Below are 18238 nucleotides of genomic sequence, written 5' to 3' on the forward strand. Positions count from 1 at the left end.
CCAGTAGCAGCTATGCAAGAGCTTCTTCTTTATATGGTGGATCTGGAGAAGCAACAATTGTTTATTTGTTTAAACCTGAGGACACTTTCATTTTGTTTATTGATACACTTTCACTTTCATCAGGTTGGACCAATCTATAGGGAAACCATCACTGTTTATTTCTGTCTCAGGTAAGTCACCATCAATAGAAAGTTACAAACATGTCTATATATGCTGTATATTGCTCCTCTTCCACATGATGGAAGAGTATAAGATAGATGCATCGTACTTGGTGATCTATTTGATAAATATCTTGTTAGTAATATTAGCTAGCCACATTTCTGACAAGTGAGAGCTAACAACAAAGAGGTTTAAATACTGACCTAAGCTTTTGTTGTTATGTGCCTTCAAGTCAATTATTACTTATGGCGACCCTGTGAATCTTGTAGAATCTTGAGTATTACTTTACTTGCATGGGATATTAAGGCAATAGTTTGATAATTACTGCATTGCCTGGGATCCCTTTTCTTTGGAATTGGGATGTAGATTGAATGCTTCCAGTCTGTGGGCCATTGTTTAGTTTTCCATATTTGTTGACAAATTTTTGTCAAACTTTGGACAGATTCAGTCTCAGTAGCTTGTAGCAACTCTGTTGGTATGCCATCTTTTCCTGGTGATTTGTTTCTTCCAAGTATTTTAAGAGCAGCTTTCACCTCACATTCTAAAATTTCTGGTTGTATATCATACGGTTCCTCCGTGAATGAATCTGTCATCCTGTCATCTCTTTTTATAGAGTTCTTCCGTGTATTGCTTCCATCTTCCTTTTATTTCATCTTGGTCAGTCAGTGTGTTCCCCTGTTGATTATTCAACATCCCTACTCTTGGTTTAAATTTCCTTTTAATTTCTCTAATCTTTTGGAATAGGGCTCTTGTTCTACCCTTTTTGTTGTCCTCTTCTATTTCTATACAATAATTATTATAATAGTTCTCTCTGTCCCTACCTACTAGTTGCTATATTGTTGCCTTTAGGGTTCTAACCGTGTTTCTGTCTCCTTTTGCTTTTGCTTTCCTTCTCTCTTTAACCATTTTAAGAGTTTCTTCAGTCATCCATTGAGGTCCTTCTTTCTTTTTAACTAGAGGTATTGTCTTTTTGCATTCTTCCCTGATAATTTCTCTGACTTGAGGTATTCAGAGATGGTTTACCATTGCCTTCCTCTGAGTTTGGATGCATCTTAGTATGGTGTCTCAGCTTTGACCATTCCACCTTGGGTGCCCCTGCTAGGAGTCTAGCCTCTTGGTCTAGACTCCTGATGGCATTGCTCTCAGCTTCTTCAACACTCTCAGACACCCTCACCAAGTTAAAGTGTGCATCCTAGTGGGGGACCTAAGCTATAGAACTTATTTATTTATTTGATTTATATCCCGCCCTTTCTCCCAGTAGGAGCCCAGGGCAGCAAACAAAAGCACTAAAAACACTTTAAAACATAAAAACAGACTTCAAAATGTCTGTTTTGAACAGACAAAACAACCATTAAAAACATTAAAACAAAACATCTTTAAAAACATTTTTAAAGCATTGAAAACATTTTAAAAAGGTTTAAAATATATTAAAAAGCAATTCCAACACAGATGCAGACTGGCTTTTCTTTGCTGATGACTGATTGCAACATGCAGAGCCTACAGGAACCTGTTGTGAAGGCAGATGGAACAGGCAAGGATTTGTGGCGATTTGTGGGATAGTGTCTGATGGCTAAGGAAAATCCTCAGCTCAATATTACCCTTATTATTTGGATGTTGTTGTTTTACATTGACAGTGATCTATTTATTATTAAGTACTTTATCTTCCTGTTCATAAACACAGCAAAGCCTGTTTATGTATTTTTTTTAAAAAAAAGCTATTCAGTATAACTTGTACAATGCCAAATGTGCTAGCTGGGCAGATGCTTAATGCTATGCAAAATTTTCTATCATTAGGTTTCCGATTCACAAGTTGCACATGTCCAAAGGTTCATAAAATAAAACTGTACCTTCTACTCTTTCATGCATTTTTGGACTTGTTCAGAGGCATTCCCTACCTGATCTGCTATTGCTTAAGTGCTTTTCTTTTTCTTTTAACTTGAAAGCTCTTCTTTGCTATGTGATCTCAGCTAATCAGCGATCACACAGTGAACATGATGACTTCCCATTACCATATAGCAATTAGATTTGACTATGTGACAATGTTGCTGATGGTCATACAAAGCTGTCTCATCGCCCTAATTCTGTGTAGAAAGGAGGGAGAGAAAGAACTTGCTCCTATCATACTACACTGCACATTTTAGTTCCCTGATCCATCGCTGTCCACTTATGGCAGACTATGGATGGAGAGGGGCATTTGAATGCATATCCCACTTCAAATAATGTAGTCTTTCAGCATCCTCATTCACAAGTGCCCAAACTAAATAAGAGCAACTGAGTCAGAACAAAGGAGCATCTTCCTGGCTGCCTTGGCAACTGGGACACATGCTCTCTTTTCCCCAATATTCACTTCTGTATACATTTACTGTATGTAACCCTTTTACAATGCAAATATGTATGAAAGCAAGGTTTTTTTATCATTAAGGCTGCAGTCCTATACCCACCTACATAGGAGTAAGCTCAACAGAACTTAATAGGATTTATTTATGGGTAGATATATACCGGATTGGACTGTCAATCACATAAATACATGCATTACAAATTTCCTTAATTTCAGGAGTGGTTGGTAGAGCAGGGCTATGGCATTGGCCTCAACCAGTGCCAGCGCAGACAGTATAGCAGCAAAGTTGGGATGGCACAGGTAGACTGGCAGGAGTGCTGACTGGCTCTACTAATGAGACTGCACTGCCCCGACCTCCCTGCCACCCTTCCCAACTGCCCACTATCCCAGTAAGCACAAGTGCTGCTGTTGGGCCACTCCTGCTTAGTTTTCAAATAAAAAAAATGCAAGGGAACTGGGAAATTATTTTAGTCTGTTCAGTCATTAGTACACAGGGGAATCTTTCTGAAGGCTTCCTGCATACATGGATACGATCTAGTGAGTGAGTGTTGCAACTACATCTAGGGCACTCCTATAGTCAACCACTGAATGACTTGGGTTCACTATTCTTTTCCTTCTGTAACTAAAACCAGGCTATGTGTATGCATGCTGTTTAACTATTTTTTGGACTTGGTCAGGAAATTGGTAACCATTGTTCTTATTTAATGAGAGACACATAATATCCAGGATTACTCAGAAGACTAAATCACATTTGTCCATTGTGATCCCATATATGCACATGAACGTATCTCAGGGACTGTGCTGTTGCCAACTACTGCTATAATACATTTTCAACTAAATTATTCTTACATTTAATTGACATTTGTTAAATTGAATGTAGTTTAATTTTTCTGATAATTTGAAGCATAATATGAAGCCAGAAAGCACTCGATACTTAAGGCCATTAAAAGGCAAGGCTTGGGTCAATGCTATGAAAAAATGTAATAAAATTAGCTATCTGTCAGCAGTGTTCAATTAAGTAGCTCTGGTAAGGTAGTTAAATGTAGTCACATGGTTTCATTCTATACTATTGTAACACTGATAGTAATCTAAAAATGTTTTTCTATGCAGAAAAAAACAAAGACCGAGGGAATAATACAGTTGGTGCCCGGCTGAATAGAGTTGAAGACAAGGTAGGGCTAAATGAGACTTAACAATTGTGCTTTTCTACATGTTATAAAATAAGCACATGCACAAACTCTCTCTTGCTCTTGCCTCCTGATTATATTTTTAAAAGAAACATTTTTAAGCCTGATCTCAACTAACCAAGTAGTCTATATGTATAAACAGTAGCAAAAGTCAGTGTAGTATAGTTGGAGACGGAAAGAAAAAAGCAGACCTTGTTAGTAAAGAGGAATGTGATATATAATATTTTACTACACCTGCAGATGGAGTTAATTTTTTTATTCAGTGGAGGTTTCCTTGTGGTTTTCTCATATATTAAAAGCATGTAAATCTGCTTATAAGTTTTAATTGTTTAATCTTGTTATTTTCCCCATCACTTCCATTCTCACTGTAAAATCAAAAGTCAGCTATACCAAATATGAGTTTAATACCTAATGTATACTATGAAGCAAAATTGCTACCTGCAACTGTTAATACGTTCTGGTTTGTTTTAGCTTATTTATTAGATTCCTTCTAATTATGGTAGGGGGGAAATCTACATCATACTGGAGCTGCCAGACAATTGAAAGAAAGACAGTCCTTGTCAGAAGCCTTGAAATCAAATATAAACAAGACACTGAATAAGGGGGACGAGGAAGGGAATTGATAACAACCAAAGTAATTGAAAATTTGATAACAGAGAGAAATAACAGCACAAAGATAGAGCTTGAAGTGTGATATTAATTTTATAAAAACAGGTCCAGATCCCTCACTGATTGGCACACTGTTCTGGTATAATCCATCTTCCCTCTTCTTCCCTTTTGCCATCTCTTCACTGCCCTCGCTGCACATGGGAGTCTACCTCCACCTTTCCACAACTCTAAGAAAAGAGATCACATATGTGCCAGTTGGAGGGAAGAATAGCTGCCAACTGTAATCTAATATTCTGTATTTCAAGAATATACAAAATGTTTATTTGTGAGAGTAAAGGTCCAAAATGTATTAATCGCACAAGGCACACAATATCATCTGTTGTACCTTGTTTCTCATGTTGTCCTAGCCAATTTCCTGACATATCTGTGTGCTGTTGGCCTGGAAAGTTGATGCTGTACATTATTACAAAACCAATGAAATCTATAACAAAATGTTGTTGTGTATCTCCATCCCTTAGGAGGAATGCTTAAGCCAGCCTGGAACAAGAGCATTCTAGTTCAGTTCAGGCTAAAGGGGTGCAGATTTTTAGCAGAGGGGAGAAGGTCACATTTCCCTCTACACCACTACTCCCCACTGAGATCTTGCTCTGCTGTTCTATAGACTGGGGTTTGCAGCTTGATGTCAGCTCCAATACTGGGCAGTTCCTTGCTATATAATGGGGTGAGGAAATTTCTGGAGAGCAAGAAGGAGAAAATGTGTCCTTTTTCCTTTCTTTCCTCCTGAAACATCCTTAAACTGTTATTTGTGGGGAGTTTTTATTAATTGCACAAAATGCTTTGTGCTAAACTTAATCCCACCCCCAGCTGTGATGGGTTTAAGCAGACCTCTCCTGCTGTTGTTTTCAACTGGCACACTAACATTCCTTCTCTCAACTGCTGTTAACCATAGACTAATTGCTAGATTTGCACAGTGTGACTTTTTTCTTCCATTGGGGCAAAAGTGAAAGCTGCCTGTAGACGTCAATGGATAAATCCAGGATCTTAGCCTAGCTGTGATTGGGCAGCCTTGTGTCATTCTTACTTCCCCCCCCCCCAAAAAAAGGTAACAGCAAAGATAGGGACTCCTGCCTTTAGTGTTCAGTATGAACTAGATTAATAGGTCTAGAATTTCTTATCTGTGTAAGATCAACTGCCACCAACATTCCCTCAATCCTGGAAGCTCACACAGGTCCTTGACAGACCATTTTTGGATTTGTTTCCTTTTTTAAAAAGATTAGGGTTGTTAGCTCAAGGACTTCCCACTGTGTGACAGGACTCCCTCTCCTCTTCCTGCACATCCCCTGTACTTCCCCAAATCTACTCTGGAGGGTTGGGGGAACTGCCAAAATAGATTGGGGAGTCACGGGGAAAGGAGAGGGAGAGAAATTCTCTCATGGATGACAGAGGTCTCCATGTGGGTACTATAGCTCCCCCTACAGCTCGAAGACAGGAAATGCTTCAGGAAATGTTTTTTGCTCCTCCCTTCCTGCTGAGGCTCAGTTTTCTTTCCTGTCTCAGCTTGGAGCACACCCTTTCTGGCTGTCTTCCTTTCCGGCCTAGCTTCTCTCCTCCCTTTTGCCTATATTCCAGGTTTTTTTGGCCTTTCTTCCAGCTATCTATTTTTCTACTTGTTTTATAATCTATATATATATATACACACATATATATATTACTTACCTTTAGTTCTCTGTCCTTCTAGTTTCACTTTCATTTCTTCTGCCTTCCGCTCCCTGCAAGCATGGAAAAGACGGCATTTTACTCTTCGAAGAAGAAAAAATATTCAAAAAAGGCAGGGCAGTACTCAGCCTTGGCTGCAGTCAGCTCCCACCCGCCCCAGATTCCCGCCAGTGTTCAGCACCAGCTGCTTATTGGCAGAGATGACCCTCTTGAGGGCACCTCTTCTAGGATGGACTCCATCACTTCCCACAAGCTTGCCAGAGTCAGTGAGTCCCCTCCACTTACCTCCTTACTGCAGGGGCTTTTAGCGGAGCCGTTTTCGGCTGCTCGTGATGTGGCGCCCGCCATTTTGTCCGACAAAGACGAGGCGTCCGCCATTTTGGATCAGCACTTGCCTGCTGCTTTTCAGGCTGCTCCTGCGCTACAACAAAAAAGGGCACTTATTGAAGCGGATGCTTCCCATGACTTGCCTTTACTCCTGCCTGAGAATAGCGCTGCGGTCCTCTCAGCGACACGGCCTCTACGCTCCCCAGAATCCCCCCGCCTTGTTGCTATTGGGCCTAGGGAACTGGAGTGTCTTTCATCTGAAGATGAGGAGCAAAGGAGGTACGATTCCCCAGTTCAATGCATGCAGATTACCCCCCCATCCCAGCCTGGTTCTAATGCAATGCCTCAACAACTGCAGTTGTCCCTATCTGATCTGCTATCTCCCGCTGTATTGCAACAGCTTAAGGAGGCCATGATTGGGGAGCTTGTTACAGAATTAGCAAGCGGCAGGGCATCCAAAAGGCATTCTCCCTCCACACGGGATAATGCAGACGTACCACCCCCACCCTCCAAAAGGTGCTCAATTGCGTATCCACACCATGATAGGGTACCACCCTCCCCATATGCTGTTGCTAGAGGCCACAGCACTCAGCAAGGCCTCTCTTTAGACGCAGGCCAGTCTGATGATGACAGAGATCCTGATATTGAAGAAGGGGAATGGAGCGAAGGCTCAGATATGGATGACACTGAGTCTGCTAGATTATTTGTAGAGGCTCATTTTGCCCCTCTTTTCCGTAAAGTAGTGGCAGCTTTGGACTTAAATGTGACCCAGAAACAACAGGAGCCCTTATCTAAGAGCTCTCTAGTGCTCCCCATCCCTAAGCCTTCCACTAGGTGCATGCCTTTGCTCACCTCTTTTTAAAATACTATGAAGTTAGAATGGGACTTGCCTCTCCAATGCAGAAAAGGTACTAACTATACCAATAAGTTTTATGTCCTAGATGCTGACGTTATGAACCAGCTTCGCATTTTAGCTGTGGACGGGCCCATTTCCGCTCTACTCTCCCATGCCCTCTTGCCGCGGGACGGAGATGCTCAGTTAAAGGATCCCATTGAGCGCAAATCTGACACAGCTCTGAAGCGCTTTCACGAAGCTAATGCGCTCTCAATAAGAGCCTCTACTTCGGCTTCTGTATTTGCCAGAGCAGCGCTGTTATGGACTGACGACCTGCTTGACGATGTTAACAGAGACCCAGCTAGACTCAGAAAGACTCTACTCAAGATATCTAGATCCCTGGCATTCATAGCAGACGCCACTATGGACTCTGCCCAATTTTCCTGCAGAGCAATGGCAGCAGCAGTTGTAGCTAGAAGACATCTCTGGCTTAACCCCTGGGATGTGGATGCAGCTTCACATGCCAGCCTAGCGTCTGTCCCCTTCTCAGGTACCAAGCTCTTTGGCGATGAGGCCCTCAAGGAAGTCCTCGTAGAGACCAGAGATAAAAACAAAGTGATGCCATCCTAAAAGCGAGAGGATAGGTGCACTTTTTAGTGTCCTGCCTCTTCTTCTTACCCTTTCCAGTCCTTTTGTGGCTCCAGGCTCACCACCAGGGCACGTGACCTCAAAAGTGGGTGCTCCTACTGGACCAGGCAGAGATTTCCACAGAAGTCTCAGACCCCTTCTTCCAGGCCCTCCCCCAACCAAACTACACAAGGATGTCAGAACCAACAACGCTTCTGACTCACCGCCGACACCACAAGTAGGAGGTCACCTAACCCACTTTGCTTCCCATTGGCAACACATGACCCAGGACAAGTGGGTACTCACCATCGTCAAGGAGGAGTACTGGATAGAATTTACAGAGTACCCGCCCACCAGATTCCTTCCCTCTCCCTTAGCCACTTCCATCAAAAAACTCCAAGCAATATTAGGCGAGATTCATCACCTGTTGGATATCTCTGCCAAAGAAGAAGTACCATCAGGAGAGGTTTCCTCAGGTCTTTACTCCATCTTCTTCTTGGTCGGGAAAAAGGACCGATCCTGGTGCAGGGTACTCGACCTCAAATTCTTAAATCAGTTTGTGACCCAGATAACCTTCAGGATGGAGACCCTTACGTCCATCAGAGAAGCTCTTCTTCCATGGGACTTTCTGGCTTCAATAGATTTAAAAGAGGCCTACCTGTACATCCCCATATTCCCATCTCACAGGCGATTACTCCGCTTCTATTACAACAGCCACCACTTTCAATACAGGGCCCTTCCCTTTGGTCTGGCTTCGGCTACACATCTATTCACCAAGGTCATGGTGACGTTAGTAGCGGGTCTTCAGATGCAAGGATTGCACATATACCCATATTTAGACGACCTCATCCGGTCCAATTCCTTCCATCAAGCCCAACAGGATGTCCACGTTTCACTAGACTTCTTGCAAGGTCACGGCTTTCTCATAAATTCCCAAAAGAGCCATCTATGCCCTTCTCAGCAGCTGCTCCGCCTTGGGGCGACTATAGACACGGCTCAACAGCTCATTTCCCTGTCGCCACAGAGGGTCCAGAACATTGTCTCACTAGCAACTGCTTTGTCCCAACTTTGATCCGCAGACATGATGTTGCTTGCCAAACTACTGGGCATGATGGCATCAGCAATAGGGATCACTCCCTAGGTGTGCCTGCACTCCCGCCCACTTCAGACCTTTTTACTTCAGTTCCAGTCAGACATTGCACTATGCAATCATCGTCATGTTCTCCTTCCATCTCCAGACAAACACTCCCTCACCTGGTGGTCAGAAATACGGAACCTATCGAAAGGAGTCCCACTACAGGATCCTCCCTGAACAGTCATCACCACCGACGCCAGCCTCCATGGTTGGGGAGTGCACTGCCAAGGGCAATATGTTCAAGAATGCTGGTCGACAGCAGAGGTGACCAGAAACATCAACTGGTTAAAGTTAAGGGCAGCACACCTAGCTCTTCGGCACTTCGCGCCAATCCTCGCCTTTCCGGATGCCCTCATTCGCACCAACAACACGTCGACTTGTGCTTACCTGATCAAACAAGGAGGTACCCGCTCAAGGACTCTGAACCTAGAGGCTACCTCAATGCTACTGTGGGCAGAAGACACCTGTCCTCAATTTCAGCAGAGTACATCCAGGGTCGCCTGAACATAACGGCAGATTGGCTGAGCAGACAGCAGCTCTTCCCAGGCAAGTGGGCTCTGAATGTGGAAGTATTGCAGTCTGTCCAAGTGAAGTTCGGCAACTTCCAAGTAGACCTATTCGCTTCGGACGACAATCACCAGACAAAGAGATTCTTCTCCCGAGTTGCGGAGCAGAAGAACAAGATGCTGTGGCAGTAAGTTGGCCAAAAGGCCTCCTCTACGCCTTCCCACCGACTCCCTTACTGTCCAGAGTACTGAAGAAAATCAGAACAGAAGCAGCTCACATGGTCCTCGTGGCCCCCTATTGGCCAAGACACCCCTGGTTCTCGGACATAGTTTGCCTGGCACAAGGCCCGCCGCTTCATCTACCGGCACAACATGACCTGCTTCATCAGGGTCCTCTCCTACACCTGGACCCACAATGGCTCAGACTAACCGCATGGAGATTGAGCGCAATAGGCTGTTAGCATTAGGATTCTCCTCTGAAGTGGTGAATACCATCCTGTCAGCGAGACGCCCTTCCACCATTAAAAGCTATCAATCTACATGGAAAGCTTTCTCTTTCTGGTGCGCCACACAAGCTATCTCTCCAGAGTCAGCAGTGGTCGCTCAAGTTCTGCAATTCTTGCAAGATGGTCTGAAAAAGGGCATGCGGCCAAATACTTTAAAACGACAAACATCGGCTCTCTCATCCATCCTGCTACCTACCAGCAATACTTCTCTGGCTGCACATCCTCTTCTCAAAAAGTTCCTGCGAGGAGCTGTTGCCTTAAGTCATCCAGTACTGCATAGATTTCCATCATAGAGCCTACATACAATCCTCAGCGCTCTGCAAAAACCTCCCTTCGAGCCACTTGCATCCGTTCCTCTCAGGATCCTGTCCTTCAAATTGATATTCCTCGTAGCTATCACCTCGGCTCGCAGAGTATCTGAACTGCAAGCCCTCTCAATACAAAAACATCTGTGTACTTTCCATAAAGATAAAGTGGTGCTACGAACTAACCCAGCCTTTGTTCCCAAAGTGAACTCACCATTCCATAGGCAGCAGGAAATAATCCTACCTTCCTTTTGTCCTAATCCCTCTCATCCCAGAGAAAAAGCGTGACACTCCTTAGACATTAGACGTGCTCTGAAAGTCTACCTTTCTAGAACTGAGTCCTTTCGTAAATGTGATTCCTTGTTTGTATCATTCCATCTGCCTACTTTAGGAAACAAGGTCTCACGAAATACCTTGGCTAGGTGGATTAGAGCGTGTATATCTCTAGCATATGAAGCTCTGCACCGGCCTTCTCCACTGAACCTTACGGCTCATTCCACCAGATCAGCCACTACTTTGGCGGCCTTCTTCCTAATGCCTCCATAGAAGAAATTTGTAGGGCAGCCACCTGGTCATCCCCGTCTACCTTTACTCGGCATTACAAAATTGATCTTTATGCATCAGTGGAGGCTTCATTTGGTCGCAGAGTTCTCCAACAGGTCCTGCGTCCACCTGACCCACCCTAGGTCGTAGCTTTAGTACATACCACGTGGAGACCTCTGTCATCCATGAGAGAAGGTACAGTTTGTACTTACCGTAAATGGTGTTTCTTCATGGATGACAAGAGGTCTCCACAGCCCTCCCTAACCTGGCTGGCTATATGGGACGAAATTATGGGGTGCCACGACTATGCACATTTCTGGGACTCTCCCAGACAGGTTAACTGTTTCCATGTTCTTTCACCCATTGTGTTTTTTCAATGTGTTATATATTCTATGATGAGCTGAGGCTGTTGGCAGAGCTTTACAAGAATGAAAACTGAGCCTCAGCAGGAAGGGAGGAGCAAAAAACATTTCCTGAAGCATTTCTTATCTTCGAGCTGTAGGGGGAGCTATAGTACCCATGTGGAGACCTCTTGTCATCCATGAAGAAACACCGTTTACGGTAAGTACAAACTGTACCATCCTGTTGCACAGGCAGAAATCCTTGTACTCGCAGGATGACTTTGTTGGATACAGCCCTTAACTTATAAACTTATATATTCTTCTGCATACTTAGGAGTTCCACAAGCATGTAGAAACCACTACCTTATTTTTAGGTGGCTATATTTCACTTGGGTGCGGGGTACCCAAAATGGAATAGTCAAAGCTGAGACGTCAGACCAAGATGTATCCAAACTCAGAGGAAGGCAATGGTAAACCACCGCTGAGTACCACTTACCACGAAAACCCTATGAACAGAGTATGCTATTGGAGGTCACTGATTCATAGGGTTGCCATAAGTCATAATCGATCTGAAGGCACATAACAACAACAAAATTTCACTTACAAACTGATAGATGCCCAATTACCTGAATTCAGAATTAGAAAGATGATAATTGACAAGTTAATGAAAGATCAAAGAGAAATGTAGAAGCACTATGAAATTAACTACTATATAGTTAAATATTAGCTCAGATAGGAGTATTTACACTATCAGGTCCCACAGAAGTCAGTAGTAGTTACTGTAACTAAGATAGGATTTCAATTTAAGTATGAGTAGTATATTTGCTAAAATATTCTTATTTTCAACCGTAATGAACCAGTCAAACATCCCATTTATAAGATATCTGAAGCCATATTATTGAAATTACTTCTTGAGAATAAAATGTCTCATGTTATTGTCTGTACCATTAGCTTTGTTGGCCTACATGAGTCTTCCCTTTCACTCCCTTTATCCAGGAGCAAGTACTGCTTTTGTTTTCAGGACTTGAATCTTTTAGCAACAACATTTCATATTAGCCGCCATATTTTGCTGTGTGGCTATAATTCATGCCCAAAGATTGTTGTGATGCAAGGGTAGAGGAAGAAAGTTATAAAACTTTGGTAGGATATCAGATGAGACAGTCAAGGCATTAGGCCACAAGCAAAATAATCCCCCATACTGTTATATATGTGACAGTGATGATGCCAGCAACCAAGATGGTGGGAGGGTACACTGTAAGGACCATACCTCAGCCATACTTCATTTCAGTAGAGACAGCTAAGGAATTGGGGGGGGGAGATTGACATCTAGACAGCATCACTTGGGCCTTTCTATTTTTTCCCCTTGGGGCAATGATATAGCAGGAGTGGAACAGAGTTTAAAATCTTGACTATTTTGATTCCAATGTCCCCTTTTCCTCGTATTTGTATATTTAACAGATATGGAAAAAAGCAGGGAGAAAGTGGCTGATAATGAGTCTTTGTAAGATCCACCTGCCATTACAAAGACTTGTACCTTTGATCACTTCTTCCATTTTTATTTCCCAACTTCCTCAATTGTTATTTTAAAGAAGTAGGTAGAGTAGGGTTGGAGAGCCTTTGGCCCTCCAGATGTTGATGAACTACATCTCCCATCAGCCCAAGCCAGCATGGCCAATAGCTAAAGGTTATGGGATTTGTGATCCAACAATATATGGAGGGCCAAAGTTTCCTGACCCCAGAGGCAGAGGAAAGTGGCATTACAACAGCCTCTTGATCCTCTTACTATACAGTCAGTCTACTGTTGCTGATATAGGCTTTTATGTTTCATTAAGACAATGAATGCTGATGAAACTTCAAGAGGAAAGCACAAAAGCAGGACTACAGCTGAACATCAAAAAGACTAAAGTAATGGCAACAGAAGATTTATGTAACTTTAAAGCTGACAATGAGGACATTGAACTTGTCAAGAATTATCAATACCTTGGCACAGTCATTAACCAAAATGGGGACAATAGTCAAGAAATCAGAAGAAGGCTAAGACTGGGGAGGGCAGCTATGAGAGAACTAGAAAAGGTCCTCAGATGCAAAGATGTATCACTGAACACTAAAATCAGGATCATTCAGACCATGGTATTCCCGACCTCTATGTATGGATGTGAAAGTTGGACAGTGAAAAAAGCGGATAAGAGAAAAATAAACTCATTTGAAATGTGGTGTTGGAGGAGAGCTTTGCGCATACCATGGACTGCGAAAAAGACAAATAATTGGGTGTTAGAACAAATTAAACCAGAACTATCACTAGAAGCTAAAATGATGAAACTGAGGCTATCATACTTTGGACACATAATGAGAAGACATGATTCACTAGAAAAGACAATAATGCTGGGGGAAACAGAAGGGAGTAGAAAAAGAGGACGACCAAACAAGAGATGGGTTGATTCCATAAAGGAAGCCAGAGACCTGAACTTACAAGATCTGAACAGGGTAGTTCATGACAGATGCTCTTGGATGCCACTGATTCATAGGGTCGCCATAAGTTGTAGTCAACTTGGAGGCACATAACAACAACAACAAAGAAGATGTGTATGATGGAGCAAGCAAAATCACATCTCGGGTGCACAAAAATAATAACAAAGAGAGATGAATCTACCAGTTCCCATCCCCTACCTTGGCACTTAACAGAATATTGGGAAAGCAGATCTCATAAGTGTAGTTACTGAAGTGCTGGGATTGCCTGTAGATGAACTGAAACAATGTCCCTATGCTAAGTTGGGTATCGAGAACCTAAGAGCCCTTCTGGATCACACCAAGGGCCCATGTATTCTTCCATCCTGTTCCCTTTTCATTCTGACTGTGGCCAGTCAGATGCCCCTGGGCACAACAAATATGACATGGGTTTATAAGAGAAGCTACAGGAGTGGCAGTCAACAAGGCAGGCTGCTTTGTAATGAAAGAAAGATCCCATGTCATCCACAGTTGTCCCCTTCCAAATTCAATTACTATTAAAAGCCAACAGGGCAAGTTGAACTAGGGCATGAAGAAAGGGGTTCATTATGGGACTTATGCAGCCTTCAAAGAAAACTGGGAAGGGCTAGGAAAACAGTCAGCTACTGTAGTTTGACTTGTCAGTTTGCTAGGCTTTCCATGGTGTGATAGAGTGTGTGCGTGCGTGCATGCATGCGTGTGTCAAAGGAGGGAAATAGTTTTTTTGCTTTAGAAATTCAAGTGCTGTAGCAGTGTTTAAGGAAGCTGGTTAGTAGTGGTTCATAGCTCCTTTTTCTTTAAATTCTGGAACTGTGCCAAGGAGTTTTAGATTACATATATAAAAAGCAGCCTGTATCTATTCAGGAAGTAACCAGGTTTGGTACATGGAGTCTGCCGAGAGGAAGTTAAAAAGGGGGGGGGACCTCTTTCAACAATTAAATCAATTTTGTTTTCCTAAGTTTATAAAACACCATTTTTTAACCCAGAAAAAATGAAACAAGAAAAAATTCTCATAGGAATCATTAGAGGATGTAACATTTTCATATTTATTCTGAATGTAACATTTTCATATTTATTTTGTACTATAGCTATAGTGGAAAAAGTGGGATTCATTTGGATGTGATGGAACTAGAATGAGGCACAATTGATGTTTCCACCTCCATGTCTTGAACTCAGATCCTTAATCAGTACTGTAGTGGCAAATTCAGAAGTGCAAGGTCCCTTCATGATAGTCAGCAGCAACTGCCTCTTCCCTTTTTTTGCTACTGGGTTGAGAATTAGATCCTTGTTAATGCCTTCTCCCACAACTACAGAATCCCGAGGAGTCAATAAGCATGAAATGGGAGACTGTTAGCTACTGAAAAGAGTCTTCTCCATGTCTGACTCACCTCCTTTTACTCCTTTTACAATCAGCAGGAAAGGACAAGGAGGCATGTTAGAAGACTCTTCTCAGTGGCTAACATACTCCCCTTTCATGCTGATTGGCTCGTAGGATGCTGGAGACGTAGAGGCCGTGCTGGGACCCTGCTCCCAAAAAAGTATGGGCTCTGAGACCCTGGATGACTATACCCCTGTCCTTAATGTGAAGGGGATAACATGTCAAGTGATACTTAGACCTACCCCCCTCTGATTCGGGTTCCATAGATTTGTTTGGGGGGGGAGTAATGAGTGGGATAATTCTGCATCACAGAAGAGAGTCCCTTCCAACTCTGTGGTTCTCTACAAGAGTGCCATTCAGCCTCAATCCAGCTAGCTCTTATGTCTGTTCTGGTTTTGCATAACAATTACTAAATGTTGTAGGTAGCATTCTCTAGAGAAAATGAAATCCACCTCTTTCTTGCTCTCTCTTGCTCCTTTTCCTTCACTGTTTCTTGACACCTTTGTGTCGCGTAAATATCAGAAATTCTAGCCTTCAGTGCAAGTGACTAATGTTTTGTGCTTGTGCACATAGTCTCTGTAAAATGAAGTTATTTTCATCTTCCTCAAGCAAAGAGCGGGGGAGGGAGAGAACAAAGTCAGAATCTTGATTGCAGGCTAGGTAAAAGGGATGATGCAATGTCAAGTGGTGTCATACAATCCTCTTTCAGTAACAATAGGCTATTGTTCAGTATCATCACCCAGGTTAGCCACAGAGCTGTTTCTAAGAACCTGTGTGATTTATGATGACATTGCTGGCAATAGTCTTTAGCAGCATTTTACACAGTGCATTGTCAGCCATTTAATTTTTATATCAAGGACATTTAATCTGGCTCTTCATTCTTCCATTCAATCAGTTTACTTGTCGTTTATACAACTATGTTAAATCCAAGTGAACACTTTGACTCTGTTGTGAAATATAGTTAGAACATCAGAGAATTTATTCATTGCAAGTTTTATTGCTAGGAAGAAGGACATCTCTAGAAAAGAGGAAAGGGAAGCATACTCCAAAGTTATTTCCTATTTGGAGCAAGCTATGCTTTTCAGGCCATATCCAGACAATGGTTTTGAAAACAGAGAAAGTTGTATCCCAGCCTAGGTTTATATTCTGTAGTTCATCCATAGGTGCTTCCACCTGGATAGGATTCTTGCCTGCTCATGCCCATGAACTCTACAGACTGTGGTGAGCATAGAACTGGTACAATTAATGAATCGTGGGAATATGAGAATTCAATTGTAGATACAATTTTTTCTCTGTAAAATTCCATTTGCTAAGTTGTCCACTGGATCATTATTTTGTGTCATTTAGTGAATCCATCCACCATAATTTCAGACATATGAGACAGGATTAAGCAGTGAAGAGGTGAATTAGTGTCAGAGGACACTATAAGTTGTTAAACTTATATTCCATCTCCCTCAGTTCTCAGCAAAGGTCAGGTGCCAGTTGTCACATTCTGGTACTGAAGGATCTGCATGTTAGTTCAAGGGGGCTAGGGGTAGGTACATAATTAAAATGAGGTGGGGGGGGGAGTTCCAGAGCAAGAAACAAGGATTAGGAAGGCCAGAGGCATGTACGTAGTCAAAGCCACACAGGAGTGAAGATCCAAGATGACACCCAGGCAATGACAGGGAGTTAGGCAGAGATGAGTTACTCAGACTAAGGAGCAAGCTCTGAAGTGAGGGCTTTATAGGGCTGAGTGGACAAGTTTGGCCTTGGAGCTTAGCTAAGTGAATACTCAGACTAGCACCGCAACCTAGATGCTGTCCCTAAAGCACAGAATTGAATTGTCCAGGCTTGCAAAGAGTGCCAGTGGTACAGAAGACAAGGCATTGGGTGCCTGACTGCTTAGAACACAGATCAAGAAGCACAAACAGCTTCTTTTGATGTCTTTTTTGTCTATTCTTATAGACTTCCAATTCTTGCATCCTAAATTTCTTATTTTTAATCACTTTGGCCCATAGCTCCCAGTCCTGGTTCTGACAGATGCAATACAGTATGTAGCTTAGAGTAGTTTACTTGGGGCCTAGCAAAAGACTTTCAACCATATCCAAATAACTGTACACAACTAATTTTGTATGCCCAAGGGGTTTTTGGACTTCTGTGTCTCAGACAATACACACACACTGCCAAACATAGGACAAACCACTTTTGAAACCTAGGTTCAACACCAGATTATGAAATGGAATGGGTCTTTATTTTAAAGAAAAGGGCTGAATAACCTAATGGGCATGTGCCTGTTTAGGTTCCAGCCCCGGCTTATATCCCTTTTAAGCCAAGAGCTGAGTGTGGGGCCTTGAGGAAGTTATTGTCTCTCTTGGTCTCTCTTTGTTGCACTGATGAACAAAATTAATTATTTAACATATTTTTAAAAATATGATTAACAATTACCAAGGCACAAGGAGAATTCTGCTTCTCATGTTTAATTCACACTTTAGAGCAGTTCATTTTGTGGCAGTGAAAGCTTTGTGAAATTTGAAGAAGAAAACCCCCCAAAGAGCTGCCCAGTAATCTAGCAGAGAGAGTTTCACTGAAAGAATCTGGAAACCCTTTCCACTACTGAAACCGTTAGCTTGAGTGGAAACAAGATATAATCCCTTGTGATAATACAATGATTAATAAAGGATTTAAGTGTGATTTAAGAGTATTATGGGGTGGAGCCATGCTTCGCTCTTGACCTTTTACTTTCAATTTAATTAGGGTGTTCAACTACATTTTTTTTATTTCTGCAGTCTGTTAAAGTTAGGCTGATGCAGCTCTTACGAGTGGAGCTAGCTTATTTTTTGTGTGTGGGATGGTGACAAAGAAAACGGAACTGTATATTCTAGAAAACGGTTGAGTATTATGCAGCAAAAAAAGATTGGCAACAGCATATGGAAAATTATTCATTATTTCTAGCTAATGAGAAAAAGTACTGTCTAGAAACAGCTAAAGTTTAAAGCTCTCAGCGACTGCTAGAGGGGTACATGTTATTTCTTGATAAATCTATTACATCCTTAGAGACATGGAGGGAGGGGGTAAAAAGTGTTTGCAAAACATTTAAACTGAACACTAAACTCCCAAGTCAACTATTTATTGTGGTATTTTTACATTACATAACAGAATACTAAGGCAAGCTCTATCAGTAGATGTGGCCGATCAGATAAAATTAAAGGAAGTGTCTAAGACATTTTGAAAGATCTTAGAGAACATGCTGCAAGACAGAT

The 18238-nt window shown here is 42.3% G+C and overlaps 1 protein-coding gene across 4 annotated transcripts in view; it reads left to right on the forward strand.

Annotated features, from left to right (window-relative positions):
• Window positions 1-18238, forward strand: part of KCNQ1 (potassium voltage-gated channel subfamily Q member 1) — a 507266-nt gene that overhangs the window by 377912 nt on the left and 111116 nt on the right. For all 4 annotated transcript variants that reach the window (XM_061610163.1, XM_061610164.1, XM_061610165.1 and 1 more), the window contains 2 exons: window positions 124-170; window positions 3608-3669. In XM_061610163.1, the coding sequence (XP_061466147.1) occupies window positions 124-170; window positions 3608-3669 (109 nt within the window). The remainder of the gene's footprint in view (window positions 1-123; window positions 171-3607; window positions 3670-18238) is intronic.

The sequence above is a fragment of the Rhineura floridana genome, chromosome 2, assembly GCF_030035675.1.
Source record: "Rhineura floridana isolate rRhiFlo1 chromosome 2, rRhiFlo1.hap2, whole genome shotgun sequence".
NCBI classification, from domain to species: Eukaryota; Metazoa; Chordata; class Lepidosauria; order Squamata; family Rhineuridae; genus Rhineura; species Rhineura floridana.